At 37.5% G+C, this 18,650-nt stretch overlaps 1 protein-coding gene across 4 annotated transcripts in view; it reads right to left on the reverse strand.

Annotated features, from left to right (window-relative positions):
* Positions 1-6,202: 6,202 nt before the first annotated feature.
* Positions 6,203-18,650, reverse strand: part of cblb (Cbl proto-oncogene B, E3 ubiquitin protein ligase) — a 104,655-nt gene continuing 92,207 nt past the window's right edge. For 2 of the 4 annotated variants that reach the window (XM_012956752.3, NM_001006801.1), the window contains 3 exons: positions 12,053-12,193; positions 8,628-8,729; positions 6,203-7,654 (listed from right to left, as the gene is read on the reverse strand). In XM_012956752.3, the coding sequence (XP_012812206.1) occupies positions 7,395-7,654; positions 8,628-8,729; positions 12,053-12,193 (503 nt within the window). In that variant the 3' untranslated portion in view covers positions 6,203-7,394. The remainder of the gene's footprint in view (positions 7,655-8,627; positions 8,730-12,052; positions 12,194-18,650) is intronic. The other 2 variants (XM_012956753.2, XM_012956754.3) reach the window with 1 other exon arrangement.

Here is an 18,650-nt window from a genome sequence, read left to right on the forward strand (position 1 = left end):
CAATAAACCAAAGCAACTCCAAGCACAGATGCATGTCAAATGCATGAGTTGGTATAAATGCAAATATATTTGCACACTACGATAGCATAGGTCAGCTAATGGGTCTTATCAGTACAGGCACATCCTTTTGCACTCAGGTTACCATGTATAATAGGATAAACTGCAAGTGGATTCACGTACATTGTAAGTACCAGCTTCTCCTACAAGAGTGGTGGCACAGACATCTGAATAGGCAGAATGATATTCCAAAATCTACCCACTCACACCAGCTAAACAGAAAGATCAAGGATGGCTTTTGTGAGAATTTGCAGATACTAGCAGAAAAAGACTTGCCCATGACAAAGCCAGTACAGCTTGGTCCTCTTAAATTTGAAATGAAACTACCAAGTCAACTTGGAGTAAGGTACTACATCTATGCATGTTCCCTTAGCACTCAACTTTATGTATAGATTTAAGAGGTTCCAAACAATGAGAAATATGAGATATTTGCTTACATCACATGAACATGGATAATCCAATATGCCCTCTCAAGGCAGTGGCCTTGAGTCAATCCAAACACATTAATATCTATGCAGTTTAATTGTTATATTTTTTTTCTCCCTTTGTTGTATTTTTTCAAGGTTACCAAGTGGAAATGGTCCATTTAGCATACAGATGTTTTTCTTATCCTTACCGTGACTGACATGGATACACAAGTGCACACGATGATCACTTTAGTGTTAAGTTACAGCCTTTCTGACATAAGACACAAGTGCACTAGTCCCTCAGTAGTACTTTGCTGCCATCTATGGGGAAATTAATGAACTGTCCCCTGATAATTTCATTGCAATGTGCATAATTTAGACAAGAAAAAGACTTGTCTCTAAGCTAGTTATTTTTTTGTCCTTCTCTGTTTTTGTATCATGCAGAAAATTATTATGTTTTTATAAAGAATATAAATACAAAAAATGGAAATGTGTTAATCCCATATATATATATATATCTGCATTCCTTAATAAAATGATTGGCATTATGGAGATTTATTTGTCACAAGAACAGAAATCATTGTATTTGAGTGTAAATTAAGGAAATATCAAAGATATTTCACCATTGAATGAGACTTGCCTGTAGCATGAGTTACACAATCCAACCCCCTATCCACGTATCCATATACCCATATAATGAACAAGTTACACACACTCAGATATTCTTAGTCTTCAATCAACATGAAAAGGTAAATGGAAATGGAAATAGATGCATGAAAAACTGTTGGCAATATTAGTTCATTCTTATCTTCAGCTATTCAGTGAATCAAACTAAAGGTAAAACAATTATGTTCAGGGAAAAGCAGTCACTCATTGTTCATTCACTTCTTATGGGCTTATTGACTTAACAACAATAGTAGTGGCTTTCTCTTTGCATTCTCTCTCTCTATCACACAGTTGTCGTTCACTGTTCTCCTGGTGGTGGACTCATGAACGCTGACACCAATGCAAGACTGGGATAATAAAGACCCAGATTTCTGTTCTATAAATAAGGCAGTGTCTCCCACACTCACTCCATAATATCATCCCATTGACACCTGACTCTCATTTTCCCTTCAAATGAACCAAACATACTAGAGGTTCACATACTTTTGCTACACACAAATATGCCAATTTGGATAATTTAATAGTATAATATTTTTCAGTCATTTGTTTAATTGATTTCTGTTAACGCCAATAGGTGATCCCTAAGTCAGCTAAGTAGCATGCAATATCACATCTGTATTTTGAATAGAAACCTAAAATGTTACATTAGAATTTTATGTGTGGGTATCTGATCTGGGTAAAAGATAAACTGACTTGGTAACAAGTGACTAATTGTATAATTAATGATCAATTACAAAACGGTTGATTACATAGAAGTGACCAATCAAAGGACCAACATTGTTATATGTTTGCCATGTAATAAAGTATAATGTAAGGGCTATGCAGACAATTCTCCTGGTTCTATAGAATGTGACTGTATTCTGTGTTCAGTGCATCAGACCAATGAAGCAAAATTAACTTGATCTCAAAGCAGTGTCGCTCCTGCCATGGGGCAGGGGGAGAACCTTGCCTCAGACATCTGTAAGTAGTCAGTTATTGGGGGTGGCAAAAAGCTGCCTCTGCTAATTTTAAGAGCTAAACTTACATTTTTTAAAACAGAAATTTGGTTCTGCTATTCTAGAGAACAAAACAGCACTCTCTGCAGTAGTGATGCAGCCCCCCTTCACCCCCTCAGATTCTAACATAAACGCCACTGTCCCCAAGTGATTGTGACCCTCGTGTTTTATATCTGAACCAACAATGCTCCCTATCAGCAAGTGGCACTGGTTGTAACTGCACAGTATATCACAGTCCCCCATGCAAGGATATCAGTGGGGAGATGGTATGGGATTAAGAGAATAGACTAATGAGTTACAGTTAGAAGGCCCTATGCCAGTGGGGCTTACAGGGTTCTAGGCATGCCATAATATTATTGAAGTTTGTTGGCTGTAATATACTGTAGCTGACTTGTTGTTGCTTAATCCTATTTACAGCACAAACAGTGTTAACAGATACAAGTGAATGAGTAAGGTTAACAAAAATGATTCTGGATTATACCATTTTGGATTGGCTTGTTTGAAGAATGTATTCTTTGGAAAATGCTAGGGGTCATGTACGCTGTGGGTAAAGTAGCGTCCTCTAGAGCTGTAGGTCGAAAGTTGTCTTGGAGACAAAGTCTTGTACAGAATGTAGCTGAAAGCGATTCCAAATCCCTTGCAAACACTTCACAGCTGGAATGCAGAAGGAAAGAACAAACGGCAACACAACTCCTTTTATTGTTATTGTACATAAATGCGATTTTCTTCTTTCTTTCACGGACAGTGGCAAAACTTGAAATTTCTGGGCCCCACAGCAGAATCTTTTTATGTTTCCTCACCCGGCAAACTTTGGGAAAATTTCTTCTTTTCATAACATAATCACCTTGGGATCTATAATCCACAGTGTATTACATTACATTTTTCATGTTAAGGGAAAAAATGGGTTTGAGCTGTTTAAAGTGTTTTTCACTAGATTTCAGTTATTCTGCTACAGTTTTTAGAAAGACACAGTAAAAAAATGCTGTGATCCCTAGCATTGCCAGGTTAACAGGTTCCATACCAGTATGAGAAACTGCAAATCTGCCAGGACCCCCACCGTTTATGTTCCCCATCCCCCTTTTGGGTTCGCCAGCTGCACAAGTGGATTTGCTAATTTTTGCTATGGTATTATTTTGTTATTGTATATATAAACATATGCTTCTATAAACTACATGCATGATGTACATTTATAACCAATTGTTTCTCCTACTCCCATGTAACTGAAGGAGTCCCAAGCCAGACTTGGATTTCTTACCGTGTTTCCCCGAAAATAAAACACTGTCTTATATTTTTTTAAGCTCCAAAATATGCACTAGGTCTTATTTTCAGGGGATGTCTTATTTTTCCATGAAGAAGAATACAGTACACATTTATTCCATCGTTTGGGCGAGATTTATCGCCCACCCTAGGTGGGTGTCTTATTTTCGGGGGGTGCCTTATTTTCCGACGGGGGCGAAAAATCGGGGGGGTGCCTTACTTTCGGAGGATGTCCTATTTTTGGGGAAACAGGATACTAATGAGTGCTATTCTGATATCTACTGGGAGCTGCTATCTTCCCATTGTTCTGCTGATCGGCAGCTGGAGGGGGTGATATCACAGAAGTAAAGTGTCACTGAAGTTTATCAGAGCACAGGTCACATGGCTGAGGGCACCTGGGAAATTAAGAATATGGCTGGCCCCATGTGAAATTTCAAAATTAAATATAAAAAAAAATCTGTGCTTTTGAAAAAGAGTTTCAATGCAGTTTTCTGCTGGAGAATCTCTATTAACTGATGTGTTTTGAAAACAATGACAGTATTCCTTTAAGAATCTTGCTATCCACTGTTTGAACACCACCACTACAGCAAGGCACATGTTAATTTTGCCAGAAGATAGGCTTTTATTCAGCTGCAGTGAACATGAAGTAGTTTACCTAGCTTTCATGATATATTGTATTAGGTTTACTGCAATGATAGGGGTACTGACTAAATCTTGAGAAAGAATTACTGCCCTGCGTACAGACATCCTCTTTATATTCTGCTTTGTCTCTCTCTCTACACCCTGAAGAAATGGGCTGTGTATCACTGCTCTGTGCTAATAGGTGCTGCAATTAGAAGGCTGCAGCCTAGTATATGAGATGTATTAACTCTTGTAGTGCTAATAGTGCAACTATACATGAGCAGTGTCTCTTTGTTACACATACTAACAGTCAGTTTAACACAAAGATTTACAAAGAACTAACAAATTCCCAAGCTGACCCCCTATGGTGGCCCAAAGCATTGGCAGGGTGCCAACCCGAAGGTCATTTAGGGTGAAATGTGAAGGTGAATGTGCATATGGTGTCTTGTACATCCTAGAAATTAAAGGGAAAATACATATCTATCTTTTTACATGAGCTTATTCACTTAGGCTTATGTAGAAAAGGTACAGAAACAGTATCTGAACTTCCAGATATAAAAATAAGTGTGTCCCCCCCCCCCCCCCCCACATACATACTTGATTCCACAAATAACCAGAAAAAAAGGAAAACCATGAAACTCGTATGAGCATAACCCCACCCTTACCTTCATGATAGCCAGTCTCTGTTCACACTACCCTTTAAGCTTACGCAGTAATGTTACCCCTCCCTTACCTTGTTCCATTGTGAAGTGGGTCTTGAAGAATCTGTGCACCTCCCACTGTAGAAAGCAGTGGGAGCAGAGATTGGCTCACGGTTTCCTTTTATTTTGTGGAATCAAGAATGTTTATGTAGAAAAAAATATTATTTATTTTTCTGGAAGTTCAGATAGTGTTTATACAACTTTTCTGCATAATCCAGCTAAATGAACTCATGTCAAACAGGGAGGTATAGTTTCTCTTTACAGAAGAGGGCAGTTTAGATCATTTAGATTATGTTCCATGTATAGGGTGCTTTATTATGAACTTTAGGAGGGTTCTACTTTGAACCTTATGGATCTACAGGCTGTTGCATTAAACCACACACTTTTCTGATTTAGTTAAAAAGAAAGCAAACAAGCCCTACAGAGGCTCCAAGATAATTTTCTTTCTGTATGCAATTCACAAAGGCACTAGCGCCTATACATTCTCCTTGCAATGTGTGTCTAGTGCAATGTGTGTGTGTTTTCAGCCTGCTTAGAGGTGGTTTTACTTCCAGACTCCCCTTACCATGTTGGGCCTACACAGGCAGAATTCCAACTAATAAACTGCATGCTATTACTGTTCCTAGTCATATGCACATGAACGCAATGGAAAGCACACCATTTGCACTTACTATGACAAAAAAAAAAATGATGCCGCTATTTAGCAACTGCGCTGGTATGCCGTATTCAAGTTGTGAATCATTATTTGCAGACACCCACATTTATTACTGAATTCTGGGGAAAAGGCTGGATTCTGAGTAAAAAATCGGCAATTTTTATGGAACCAGAATAGTAACACTGGCTACTTCAGTTCACTTTGCTGGTTTCCATCACTGTTGGAAAATGCCTATATCTAATAAAGCTTTCTGACCAATGCAGAAGGGAAGTCAACACATTCGTGTATGTAGTAATAGAAATTCAGTAGGAAAATGTTACCACAAGCCTCATCTTGCCCAGAAACATCTATATCTTTGCCTGGAGATCAGGTCTATAAAGTAATTCTATTTTGGTAGAAGAGGATGTTGCAGATATAAAAGTTGCATTAAAGTGTATGACAATGTAAGCATCTCCTCTACATTTTTAGAAATAGTAACACATTAGAAATTAGCAATACTTTCATTCTTTGACCATTTTTCCAGTTTGCTGTTTGGGTAATGAATACGTTGTACGGCATTAAGGGACAAATGAATAGTTCCATATTCCGAATTTTACATTCCTGTACCCAGTTGCCTCTTCTGCACTGAGTTTTAGATAAATGTGGCACATAATAACTAGATCGGAACAGCACAGCTACATTTGAAAATCTACTATGATGACTTAGCAACGGTTTTTCAAATGAAGGAACTAGCTTCTAAAGTCTCAGCTCTTGTCTTCCCTCCATGAAGTATATTCTGTTTAACGATGGAATATTAAACTGCAGCAGATGACATTATCAAATGAACGATCCAGCACCCTGATACAGGCTTAGCATGGGTGTTTTATTGCAGTTGACGTAACCAGTTTATAAAGTCTCAGATTCAGATATGAACAATGAAAACAATGATCTCAGCTCCCAAAACCATGTTTACAGATGCAGCATCACCAACAATGGGCTAAACCATTCACTGTACAATACTTCTGCAGAAAAATGAATACGCGGATGTTTAGAAGTCAAAGAGAAACGTATAACCGAATGACAGTACCGGTGAAAATATATTAAAACAGCACATTATAAGCAAATTCTGCTTGCTGTAAGTGGTGTGCACTGTAACCTCATTGCTGACAGGCAATTATAGTGATGGTGCAGCCGAATAACCTAGACTGCATGGATTAAACCTAAGCACTTTGTGATAAGACATTTTCTCTGAATTATAAGCAGCATTTAAACTCTTTGAAAATGAAAAAAGAGAGTTGCAGTTTGATTTCCACATCATTTAGAGAAATGTAATTTGTTTGCCTTTCCCTACTCAGTTGTCACAACAGCCAGAAATGGTTCTGATCCCAATCTAGGTCTTCTTCCCGCCAAGCTATTGATGAACGACACATTTGCATTTTATTGTAAGCCCTTGCTTTTATGCCTTTCCGTCTAAAATCATTAAAGATTAAAATTCGCCAAGCCCAATGTAACGTAGCTTTGCTAAAGAACTGTATCAAAATACTTTTGTAAAGGCATCCTAGTCACAAAAATTGCATTCATTTTACATTCAAATATTTCACCCTTAATACAAAATAATTCTCAGAATGTCAGTAGTGAAGGCCACTTGTTTGCAGTTTTGGATAAATTAAAATAACACAACATTAAAAAGAAAAAGGGGAGAACAAAAGCATTTTCCAGAATGCGGTGAGGTCAGAAAGTGCTGTCCAAATGCTACAACACACCCATAGTTCAAGAAAGAACATTAAAAAGAAGCAAACTAGGAAACATACAGCTATTAAACAGACTAAATAAAAAAAATTCACAGATTTATTTTTAAGGGGTAAACTTTCTCCTAAATGGCAAACGACATGGATTTTCCTTTCCAATTTCCGACACATGGCCAGCTAAGATAGCGTTCAAGCTTTTAAGCACTGCCATAGTTTTGACAAAGCGCTGGAATGATTGTAACAAGAGAAATGAAATCCATTCTTCCTCTCTGCTTTTTGCAGTTAAGTCAGAATTATGGGCAATGTTCCTATAGGTGTAGACGAGGGCAGACGGGAGGAGGGAAGGCAAATTCTCTTAGTATACTTCGTGCCACATCCACGTTATTCTGAGCAATTTCCAAAGCCCTTTTGACTTCTTCGAATGGGAACCCCTCACCCATTAATTTAGCAATTTTTGCGTCTACGTTTTCAGCTAATGAGTCACAATTGTAATGTCTCCGGTGGTGTATTTCTGGCGCAGTCCTGCGGGGCACTGGCTTGGGGGGTCTCGCTGGTGCTTGGGGACAATCTAAAATAATTTGTGAGACAAAATGCAGGGGAAACACTGTCAATACTGCAGGGCTTTAAACATTTTAACATATACTGTATGTCAAATCAGCTATCTATAGACAGTTAATGTAGCCATACGGCTATAGTGAATGAAAAAAATGGGACTGAGCTATAGCTTTAATAATCTCACACTACAGAAATGAAAGTGGAGGAAATAAAAGTCAAATAATTTTATTTATATGCCATGAAAAGATGTTCAGGAAGTACTGGAGCTCTGTAGAATTCCAATGGAAGGATGTTTAAAACAATTATTTTAATAATGGTTCAACAATAGCCAGTACTACATAGAGCACTTAAAGGAAGAAAGTTAAATGTAAGAGGCAATCTAAAGTCAAAGCCAGTAAAATATGAAAATCAGCCATAGAATAACCCATTCCAAAAGCATTATAATTATCATTATTCATGTAAACCATAGCAAACATAGAACTGGCTCACAGAATTATGTTTGTCCTTCACTTAAAAGACTGGTTCTCTCTTGTTGATGTCCTGGGAACTACCAGGCACCATGTCCAGCCACAAAAGCATATATATATTTCTGTAAATGAACTGGGTGAATTTTGGTATTGCAGTTTTTCAGGTATATGAATAACTGTATATGTGTGCAAATGTGGAAAGCACAGATAACATTAGTTAGAGTACATATAGAAAGTGCTTTGTAAATGCAATAAAGGCATATAAATTAAATATGATGTCCTCCCAAAAATTCCAAATTAAGTAGTGAGCGAGCACTCAGGATTTTATTTGGTGTCTGAATCCCATAGAGTAAACACTGATCACTATTTCCTATAAACCCCATACACTGAAAGCAAACTATATAATTACAAAAAAAATGCTGAATATAAACAAGCAATTAGTTAGTGGAGATTAATGGTCATTTAAAAAATTTTGTTGTAGACATTGCTTGATGTTACTTGCGGTCTCTTGGCCTTTACCTGGACATGATGGAAGCTGATCATACTCTTGTGAAAGTCTGTTTGATTTAGCTTCCCCTGGTCCTCGACGGGCTGGAGGTAACGGGGCTTCTGGACAGGGATCTAAGACAATACAAGCAAACATACTAAGTGATGCAAAATAATTCTACAAAATAGGGATTTTAATGTATCTATAAAATTTGTGCATTAGCTTATAGGTTTTGGTAACCCTGTAGGAAAGAAAAAAACCATTAAAGAAATACTCCCCCCCCCCCCCCCCCCCGCAAGCCGATCAGCAGAACAACAGGAAGGTAGCAAAATAGCAACTCCCAGTAGATATCAGAATAGCACTCAATAGTAAGAAATCCAAGTCCAGCTTGGGACTCCTTCAGTTACATGGGAGTAGGAGAAACAATTGGTTACCAGAAAGCAGTTCTAAGGTGTAGCGCTGGCTCAGACTCTGGCACAATGCACTGAGATGGCGCCTGCACACCAATACTACAGCTAAAAAAATACATTTGTTGGTTCAAGAATAACATTTTTAATGGTAGAGTGAATTATTTGCTATGTAAACAGCATAATTTAAAAATACAAAGTACACCATAAAAATCATGACAGAATCAATTTAAAGAAGTTGTTTTAATAAAGGAAACATCAAAACAGTAAATAAATATAAAGTAAAACAACTTGTGTAGCCTTTTTTCTATTTATTACTGGATAAAGAGTTCATCAAAGGAGTCCCCATTATTATACACTTTTTGGAAGTCTCAAGTTGCTTTACTACTTACAAGCTTCATAAAAGGTTTTCCAAGGGCCACTACCCATCAACATTATCTTGTAATTTAACTAATCAAATACTAAGAGATTTAAGTTCCCCTGTGTGACATTACATGCTGCTCTAGCAATGGTTCCACCAAAATATATTTTAAATAACTACAGAAGTAATTCTTTTTAGGAATACATTTATTTCATTTTAAATAATCATTCATTTCTCAAAATGTTTCAGCTTTATTACTGAACCTACAAGTAAACTTTTTTGTTTTTTAAATTGTTCTTAACCTTGAACATTCCCTGTTCTTCCAAATGACAGACGTGTTCAGCTGTAGCACAAGCAACTATACATACCATCTGTGTAATGGGCCCCAAGTGCATGGGCCCATATGTCAAAATACATAAAGAAATAAAATTATAATTTACGCCATGTAATGGTTGTATTTTCATCTGTATGAATTCCCTGCTCATTCAAATAACAAGGAAAATATAGGAAATAATTAAATAGAAAATATATATTAATTTGTTTCCTGAAAAGATTTGCTGTGTAAGAAACATCTGCCATGATCCAACTGTATGTTCAGGGCTCCCTTTGCAAGTGCTTGATGCTGCACCATATTTATTATATGCAATTAATGGCTGTGTAGTTAAACACCACAGCCCCACCATGTAATACCTCACAGGCACAAATTGTACCCATTTGTTTACATCTTTTTCTGATAGGTTTCTGCTCTGTTCTATTTTTTTTCTTTTACTCTCTTCCCAATACACCCATCTCTTAAGTATGCAACATGTTCTATCCATACACAGTGCCATAACCAAACTTGACTCTCTTTCTTTCCCATGTCTTGCTTTCCCTTTTCATTGAGCAGCCTGCTTTGTCTATTTATCTCTTATTGATCTTACCAATTTTCTGTAGGAAGGTCTACAGCACATAAGAGCAATATTACCACTTCATTGGCCAAAAGTGTGCTAATCTGATCAATCAGCTTGGCCTGGTTTCCTTTTTCCCCAATCTACTTTCTAGGCTAGCCATTTTGTAGGGACACACACACAGAAGATAAAATTTGGTCGGAAATCCATCAAGTGTATGAGAAACTGGTATGTGTGGTCTGCCAAAATTTATGCAACTTCATAATATGAAATCAAATCAGCACTATAAATATATATGTATATACTATATATGTGTATAAACACATATCTATATCTATCCATATATACTGTAGGGAAGGCTATCTCCCATAGACTCCATTATAAGCAAATAATTGATAATTAAGGATATATATATTAATCCTTATCGTAGGGGCAAAACAATGCTATTGGGTTTATGTAATGTTTCATTGATTTTTTAGTAGCCTTAACGTATGGAGATCCAAATTATAGAAAAGGTCTCTCTTTTGATGGTTTTTTTTTTTTAAATGTCAATCTAGAACTGGGGTCGGGAATCTTTTTGGCTGAGAGAGCCATAAACATCACATATTTTAAAATGTAATTCCGTGAGAGCCATACAATATGTTTGGCCGCAGATGATGCGGGGCAAGGTAGGGTGGGTCCGAAGGATGCCGGATGCGATGTGGAGGAGGGCGTAGCCTGCGCTCGGCGGATAGATAAGGCTTAGAACACGTCTTCTATCCGCCGAGCGCAGGGGCAAGGTAGGGTGGGTCCCAAGGATGCCGGATGTGGATGCGATGTGGAGGAGGGCATGGCCTGCGCCCGGCGGATAGAAGACGTGTCCTAAGGCTTAGAACAAGTCTTCTATCCGCCGAGTGCAGGCCACAACCCATTATTTTTTTTTATTAAAGATCTGGCATCGAGCCAGATGCAGCCATCAAAAGAGCCACATCTGGCTCTCGAGCCATAGGTTCCCTACCCCTGATCTAGAACATTAACTACTCTAGTACAGTAGTTGGGCAATTTATATATACATAAATATTATATATACATATACACACTAGAACAGTTTTGTTTTTCACTCCAGATGAAGGTTTCTGTGTGAGACCGAAATGTCGAGTAATAAAACCTTTCTATTTTTGCATTTATATTTTGTTCACAATTCTTTAAATCCTAGGAGTGCTGTCCTTGTTCCAGTGCATTTTTTAGTGCTAGCACCCAGGTTTTGTTGCTGCAAATGGTGTGCACCATATGGACTATTTTGTGTATTTTGTGTATATATATATATATATATGTTTTTCTATGCAAATAAACTGGGCTAGAAATGAGTAGTTAATGTTATGCCCCAATGTGCTTCTGAATACTTCACTACAAAAATTTCTGACAGTTAAAAAACCCATCAAAAGAAAGTAGAATCAGAAATTTGTATGTATTAAATATACAGTAGAAAGACATTCTAGAGATTCAAATGCAGAATATAGTTTGTGCAACGTCAACAATTTACTTGTTGTTTACGTGAACATAATACAGATTTTAGAGCCATTTTCCCATGGCAGCTTTCTGAACTTCTCAAATGTGAAGGAGAATGTGAAGGAGCAGTTTTAGCATGTTTTGCTGCCAAGTGCTTATGACAATGAGAAGAGATATTTAACGCAAGCTGTAATGATTTCTGCTGTAATGCACAATGCTACTTTAAATTCCAGAAAGGTATAGCAAATGTAAAAGAAGCAGCAACAGTAGCTTTTATGTTTGGCTTTCTCATTTTTTTTTGCCACTAGCCTTACCCGAATGAGGAAGGAACAGATCCACGTCTGAGTTCGGTCTGCATCCCGACGCAGTGGGCATGGCATGTTCAGGGACACAGGTGCGTGCTGGGGGAGGTGGTGGGGGCTGCGAGGGAGGGGAACTGTCAAAAGACTCCTCACCTGGATATGGATAGAATTCATGTATCTATTTAGATTACTGTCAATGCTAAGAACCACACACACTAGTTTTAAGAAGTCTAGGATCAATCTTCTGTAAACAAGAACTGTCAGATGGATTTGTCTGTCATGTTCAGAATATTACGAGGGGGTGCGCAAGTTTAAATGAAATAACAAAAGGAGCTTTTGTAATTGCTTGGCATTGTACATACCTCAGCTTCATGGAAAAATCTCAGGCACTTGTTTCTCTGCAGGATTTACAGCACCCTATATTATGCTCCGCTGAATGTTACCTCCAGCACATGGCTGAGGCAACGCAGCTGGCTAGCACCTGGCATAGTATGAATAACCTTACAAAAAATGCAGGGAGATGTGAGCCCGAGATTTCATTGGGCTTCCTCACCATTTCTTTATTGTAAATAACAAAATAAGGTGCTCTATGATCTTATATATAGTCCAAGGAATCCCGCCTTCCCTCTATCACCATCAGCGCAGCTATAGTATATACTTGATACGAGGACATACAGCCACATACCTGACTATTTTTCTTTTAGCCTATTTGACTGTTTATTTAGGTATGGATTGCATGTAATATATAAATTCTTTTTGTCCCATTGGCTGGTATTTTGCCCAGGTACAACAGGAAACACTATGGAGCATACCCACAAGTACCACAAAATGCCAAGCAGAAAGCAATTAAAGCAATAATGCAGCTCAACAGCGTCCAGCACTTAGCATTAAACAGATCTCAAGCACTTAGGTTGAGACATAGCAAGCTATATTTTGAAGCTGTCAGGATCCCCTTGGGTAGTGTTCTCTAATCTTATTGTGTTCTGGTATTTGTGGTTTCCCTATGAGAGGATATAACTTTCTATGAACGTACAGGCTAAGGAATTGGCACTTGTATTAAAGAGAAAAAAATAAAGACTTCTGAAAGGCGGTGGTACCAAGAGTAAAAAGGAATAAAATGCAAACAAAATAAATAAATAAATAAAAAAGGCAGCAAGCCTCAGCAGTTACAGCTTTTCAATAAATGCTGAATTTACTAATAAAAGGAAAAATGGACTTGTGCTGTCAGCTTTCTGATTTCCCAAGAACAAATCTCTTTCAGAGATTTTTGCCAGCCTATACAGAATAGAGTTAGACAAGACATCAGGTATTTTACCTTATCAATTATCATGAAAGTCAGTGTTCTTTATTGTCATTCAAGATTCAGAATGTATGCTACACAGAAATAACTGACACAAGACCCTTTCTTAATACTGGATGCCCCAAGACATCGATGTGATGCGTCACTGGGCTCACCTCATAAAGAAAAGGAACACGTTGTGTAAATCTACCCACTGCCTCAGGCTGTGGCACCAACAAGACGGTGAACCAATTCTATACTGATCGCCTACTTTGATCTTTACTGCTTTTATTCCATCTGTCATTCAAGTAAAAAATGGGAAATATATATTGCAAAATCCTATCAATGCAGCAAGCACAAAAAGATTACAGATAAGGATGGCTTTTTATCGGCAATTTACACTGCTGTTTCTAGGCATCATTGTTAGCAGGAATCATTTGGGAGTATTATATCTGCCAGAAGTCCATGAGCATAATATCTACACTTACTGTCTTGGATCAAATACCTAAATATGATTTGTCTAGAAAAGCTGTATATTATATATAGCACCAACCCAGAGGCTCAGCAACCTTATAACAGTATTTATAAATGTCTTAAAATGTCCATAGCAGCCCCTAAGCTTCTGATTTTGTGTCACACAGAGGCAAGGTCACAGTGGGTATGCTCAGTTAAAAAGCTACACTTAAGGGTTATCAGAAATCATCTAAACATTAACAGAAAATGAGGTTACTTTGGTCATAGAAGCTGAAGCTACAGGTCTGATAATTATTCCGTTCTGATGCAGCTCTATGACATATTAGATTGAACGTATACTGGATATTGTGTAAAAGCATTACTAGGCAAATTCTTTATTGAGCTTTGGTTCTCCTTTAAAGAACTGGGGACCATGTTATTATTCAGTCTAGTCCTTGCACATTCTCTCCACTGATTCTAGTATTATTTGTCTGGAATTCGTAAATAATGTCTATTTTTGTGTGGATTTCCTCCTGGTGCTCCCATTTACTCCTACGTTTTAAAACATGTTGGTAGAAGGACTGGCTTCTGAATAAACTAACAAAGTGTGGATTTCCTCCTGGTGCTCCCATTTACTCCTACATTTTAAAACATGTTGGTAGGAGGACTGGCTTCTGAATAAACTAACAAAGTGTGGATTTCCTCCTGGTGCTCCCATTTACTCCTACGTTTTAAAACATGTTGGTAGGAGGACTGGCTTCTGAATAAACTAACCCCAACATTCAGCTTAAAGTTCTACTAGATGAGGGTTGAATGTGATTCATTTCGATACCTTGTGTATTGACGGTATTTAATGAAGGATGTTTATCAGTGTCATAGAGCTCATCCACATTTTGCTGTGTTTTAAGCTAAGCCCTAATATTTACCAAGAAAGGAGGGCTGTTGGGCTCGTAACTCCCTTATCCATGTCAGTGGCCTATGTTCCTCATATAAAACTGCTGTATAAAAGCTCTCACTAACAAGAGGAAAACTACCACTTGCACTCCCAACAAAGAAAATATTTTTGGTTACTAATGAAAACACAAACATTTAACAATACAAAAGTATGTGTGCCTTTGCTACATATACCATAAATACAGATGTAAATGTTACACTATTTCCTACTAGACAGCTTTTAACATTTCATTTGGAGATTTCTTGCCATACAAAATGCTGAACCCCAGGTTCCAGGATAATGAGGATTATATTGGAAAACTTTGCTTTGACTTGCCAAGTCAAATGCTAATATCCATCAGTCTCTTTTTTAAACCTCCGTGATCAAAGTTGGTCTAATTCATTTTAAAAGCTGTGCTCCTTCAAGTGGAAAAGTGATGGACTTCCTAAAGCGGATGAAAGAGCCACATTATCTTTTTGATTTCATGTTTAAAAGAGACCGACTTACTCAAAGTTTTGCTCTTGTTACATGTGGAGCTTTGAGCAGAGGTTCTTGCCTCCAGGAAAAATTACAGGGCTGAGATAAAATAACATCAGTCTAAAAGTCTAGACCGGGTATAAGAGAACTCCAGATTTTAAAAAGCACAATATTTTTTAGCTTAAGAATTTGGATGAGAATAGGCATATATACATTTAAATAAATTGCACTGCAAAACTTTAACATATATAGATCAAGCCCTCACTCCCAGAAATGATAGAGGCGATCAAGAGGTTTTAATTGGCAGCATGTAAAGTCTGCAACATGCATCTAAAAAATTTAAGCAAGCAGCATGTGGATTTTAGATTACTTTGTTTCAACTGATGATCTGGTCACCCTATATTATGGACACAATTCCTGTGTATATGTATTGCATGGGGGTTGAACTACAGACAGCAGCACATTAGGCACATTTTATAGGACTCCCTCTTTTAACCCTTTAACTGCCAATGACGTACGGCATACGTCGTTGCAGTAAAAAACTTTATCTGCCAACGACGTACGCTGTGTGTTGATTTTGCAGAAGCTGAAATGACAAATGATAGATCATATGGGGGTAATGTGTACGGGGAATGTGTACTTTCCAAAAATATATGACTTTCTCGGGGGAATGTACTTTTTACTAGCGTTATCCCACATATAATGATGTAAATGTGTTGATTTTGCAGGAGCTGAAATGACAGAAATGACAGACATTTGGGGGTATGTTCACATTGGGGCCCCTACATGCCACATACTTAGGTAAACCTATACATATTTGGCATCAAACTGTTCAGTGGACCCCTGGCATTCATATTTAGGGTGTTTTAAACTTTCTGTTAGTGGAATTTTTAGCCTTGAAATCTAAAGTATTCAGCTTTCTGGAGCAGTGCTTTGGAAATTTGGTAGTGTACTGCGGGGAGTTTTTGAGAAATCTCCCTAAAACTATATATATTTGGTATTAGCACATTCAGGAGACATGGGACTTTCCAAATCAGTTGTATTTTCATGCATAAAATAATTTTAGTTTCTGGTGTATGTGTTTATATTATGGAAAATATTTATTTTTTTCATTTTTTAGACATTTAGAAGCCTTGTTACAGAATTGGAATTACACAAAAATTCCACCATATTTTAAAAGCTTAGGTTGTCCTGAAAAAAACAATATATTGTTTTTCTGGGTAAACGAAAAGTCCCCCCGAGGAAAGGCCCCTAAAGTAAAACAGTGCAAAATGTTCAAAAACTGTCTGGCAGTAGAAGTTCCACTTTGTCCAAAACGGCTGGCAGTGAAAGGGCTAATTATCCCAGATAGCTAAAAGAGGGAGCCCTATAAAATATGCCTAATGTGATCTGGGATATCCTTATTAATGTAAAATACACTTAACCATGTAATTTCATTGGAGAAGCCCACAGTAAGGATAAAGATAGTGATAAAAAGCCTTTAAAATCTCTAGATCAGGGATCCCTAACCTTTTTTTACTCATGAGTCCCAATCAGATGTAAAAAGTGTTGGTGAGCATGAAAAAGTTCCTTGAGAATGCCAAATAAGGCTATTTGTTAGCCCCATGTGGCCTGCTAGCCTGTAGGAGGCTCTGCTTGGAATAAAACTGTGTCTCTGTGCTTCCAACACTTGCCTCCAAGCCAGAAATGTAAAAATGGGCACATACTTTGAGGCCATTGGGAGCAACATTAATGGGGGGGGATGAGCAACATGTTACCCCAGAGCCTATATGAATATGGCTCCCATTTCTCTTAATTGGTACGAACAGGAAAACATAATTACTTTCTTTTATGATCACATATCTCAATCCTTCCCCTCCAGCTGAAGTACATCTAGATTCAGGACAATCGACAACCCCTATAATTACCTTAAATAAAGCTTTCCACCATGGCACTAAACAGTCTGACGCCAGTAAAACTGCCAAACCATTCTTCACAGAAGCAACAAAGCAGAGTAACAGCACAATACACTGGCAACTGGCTACAGTTATTATAAAGCCACCATTTAGTGATGGGCTGTGGGCTCCCTCAGAGATCACATGAAATAATGCAGCTCTAACTGTAACAGGAAAAAGTGTGGAAGCAAAAGGCTGATGTGGCCTAGCAGGTATGTGTGCATTGGCTTGTTTTGTGCACTGTGAATCCTATGATCCCAGGAATGAAAATGGTTTATTTAGATAAAGCAGGCTTTTTTTTTTTTTTAATAGAGACCTACATTGCTTGGGGGGTATAGTTTTCCTTTAAATCTCTTATATGGAATTTAAGAGACCCAGGGTTTTTCTGGAGAGTGTGGTTAATTGTGAATTATAATTATCAAATATGTAAATATTAATAAATAAATTCATGTCTATAACCTAAAACTTGTAAGGAAATCATGAGCACTCCAAAAATGCAAGGTAGATTGGATTTACTGCCAGTGTTGAACACTTGTATGCACTTGGCAAGCTTAACAGGACAGCTTTTCAATTAAAATAGGGACAAATGCACAATCAAGAAAAATTATGCTGAGTTTCCATGGATTAAAATCACTATAACCTGAATAACACTTCACGACACAAACCATATGTGTTTGTCTTATTTGCTTTGATATTTGAAACCAATGCCTGGAATTTATTAACAGCTTATGGAAAGGGCTTCAAATGATTGCTTTGTAAATTGTCCTTTGTTGTTTTGGAATTAACCTAAAATGTTATCAAAGGCACATTCATCCTTCATTGTAGAAAGTAAATATTGCCCAGATATGCTTATATTCATTGACAGGACAAATCTATACAATTATGGATGTCAGAATATAGGTGTAGAACATCTTTTTTATTTTTAGCATTGTTTTATGGGAGTAAAGCTTTGCTAGGGCATCAACGTTGTATCTGCTATATCTGCTATATGCCCCATCTGTGGGACTGCAGGTACTTTGAATAATGATTTAGTGGATTCAGGTTAAGCCTGAATGCCAGTTAGGGTAAGATTTGAGGATAGTGCCAATTTTGCTCTTCTAGCTTGATGGTCAGCTTGGTGTGAAACATATTTGCTACCCAAAATATTCTTGAAACAGTTGCTCAATGAAATAATATTTTTCTATATCTGTACCACTGTTACTGTTAGGAGCTAAGTGGGGACAGGATCAAAGGCTGGACCTCCACTGGGCTTGAACCAAAAAAAAAAACAAGCTTTAAAACTGTCTCAAAATAGTATTATAAAAGTAATTTAAATTTGCTTTGTTTCTTCATGTATCTGGTGATATTTCACAATAGAGCTTTTACACAGACAAGTTAAAACTAGCGAAAAGCAGAAGCAACTATCGACTGGGGGTTAGTGGCTAAAAAAAGCTACATTCAGGTAAGCAACAGAGGTATAAAGAATACATAAAGGTTTTTAGCAAGTATCAAGCATTAAATGGCACATTCTTATAAAGGAGGTTCATTTGGTGA

The sequence above is a fragment of the Xenopus tropicalis genome, chromosome 2, assembly GCF_000004195.4.
Source record: "Xenopus tropicalis strain Nigerian chromosome 2, UCB_Xtro_10.0, whole genome shotgun sequence".
Lineage (NCBI taxonomy): Eukaryota > Metazoa > Chordata > Amphibia > Anura > Pipidae > Xenopus > Xenopus tropicalis.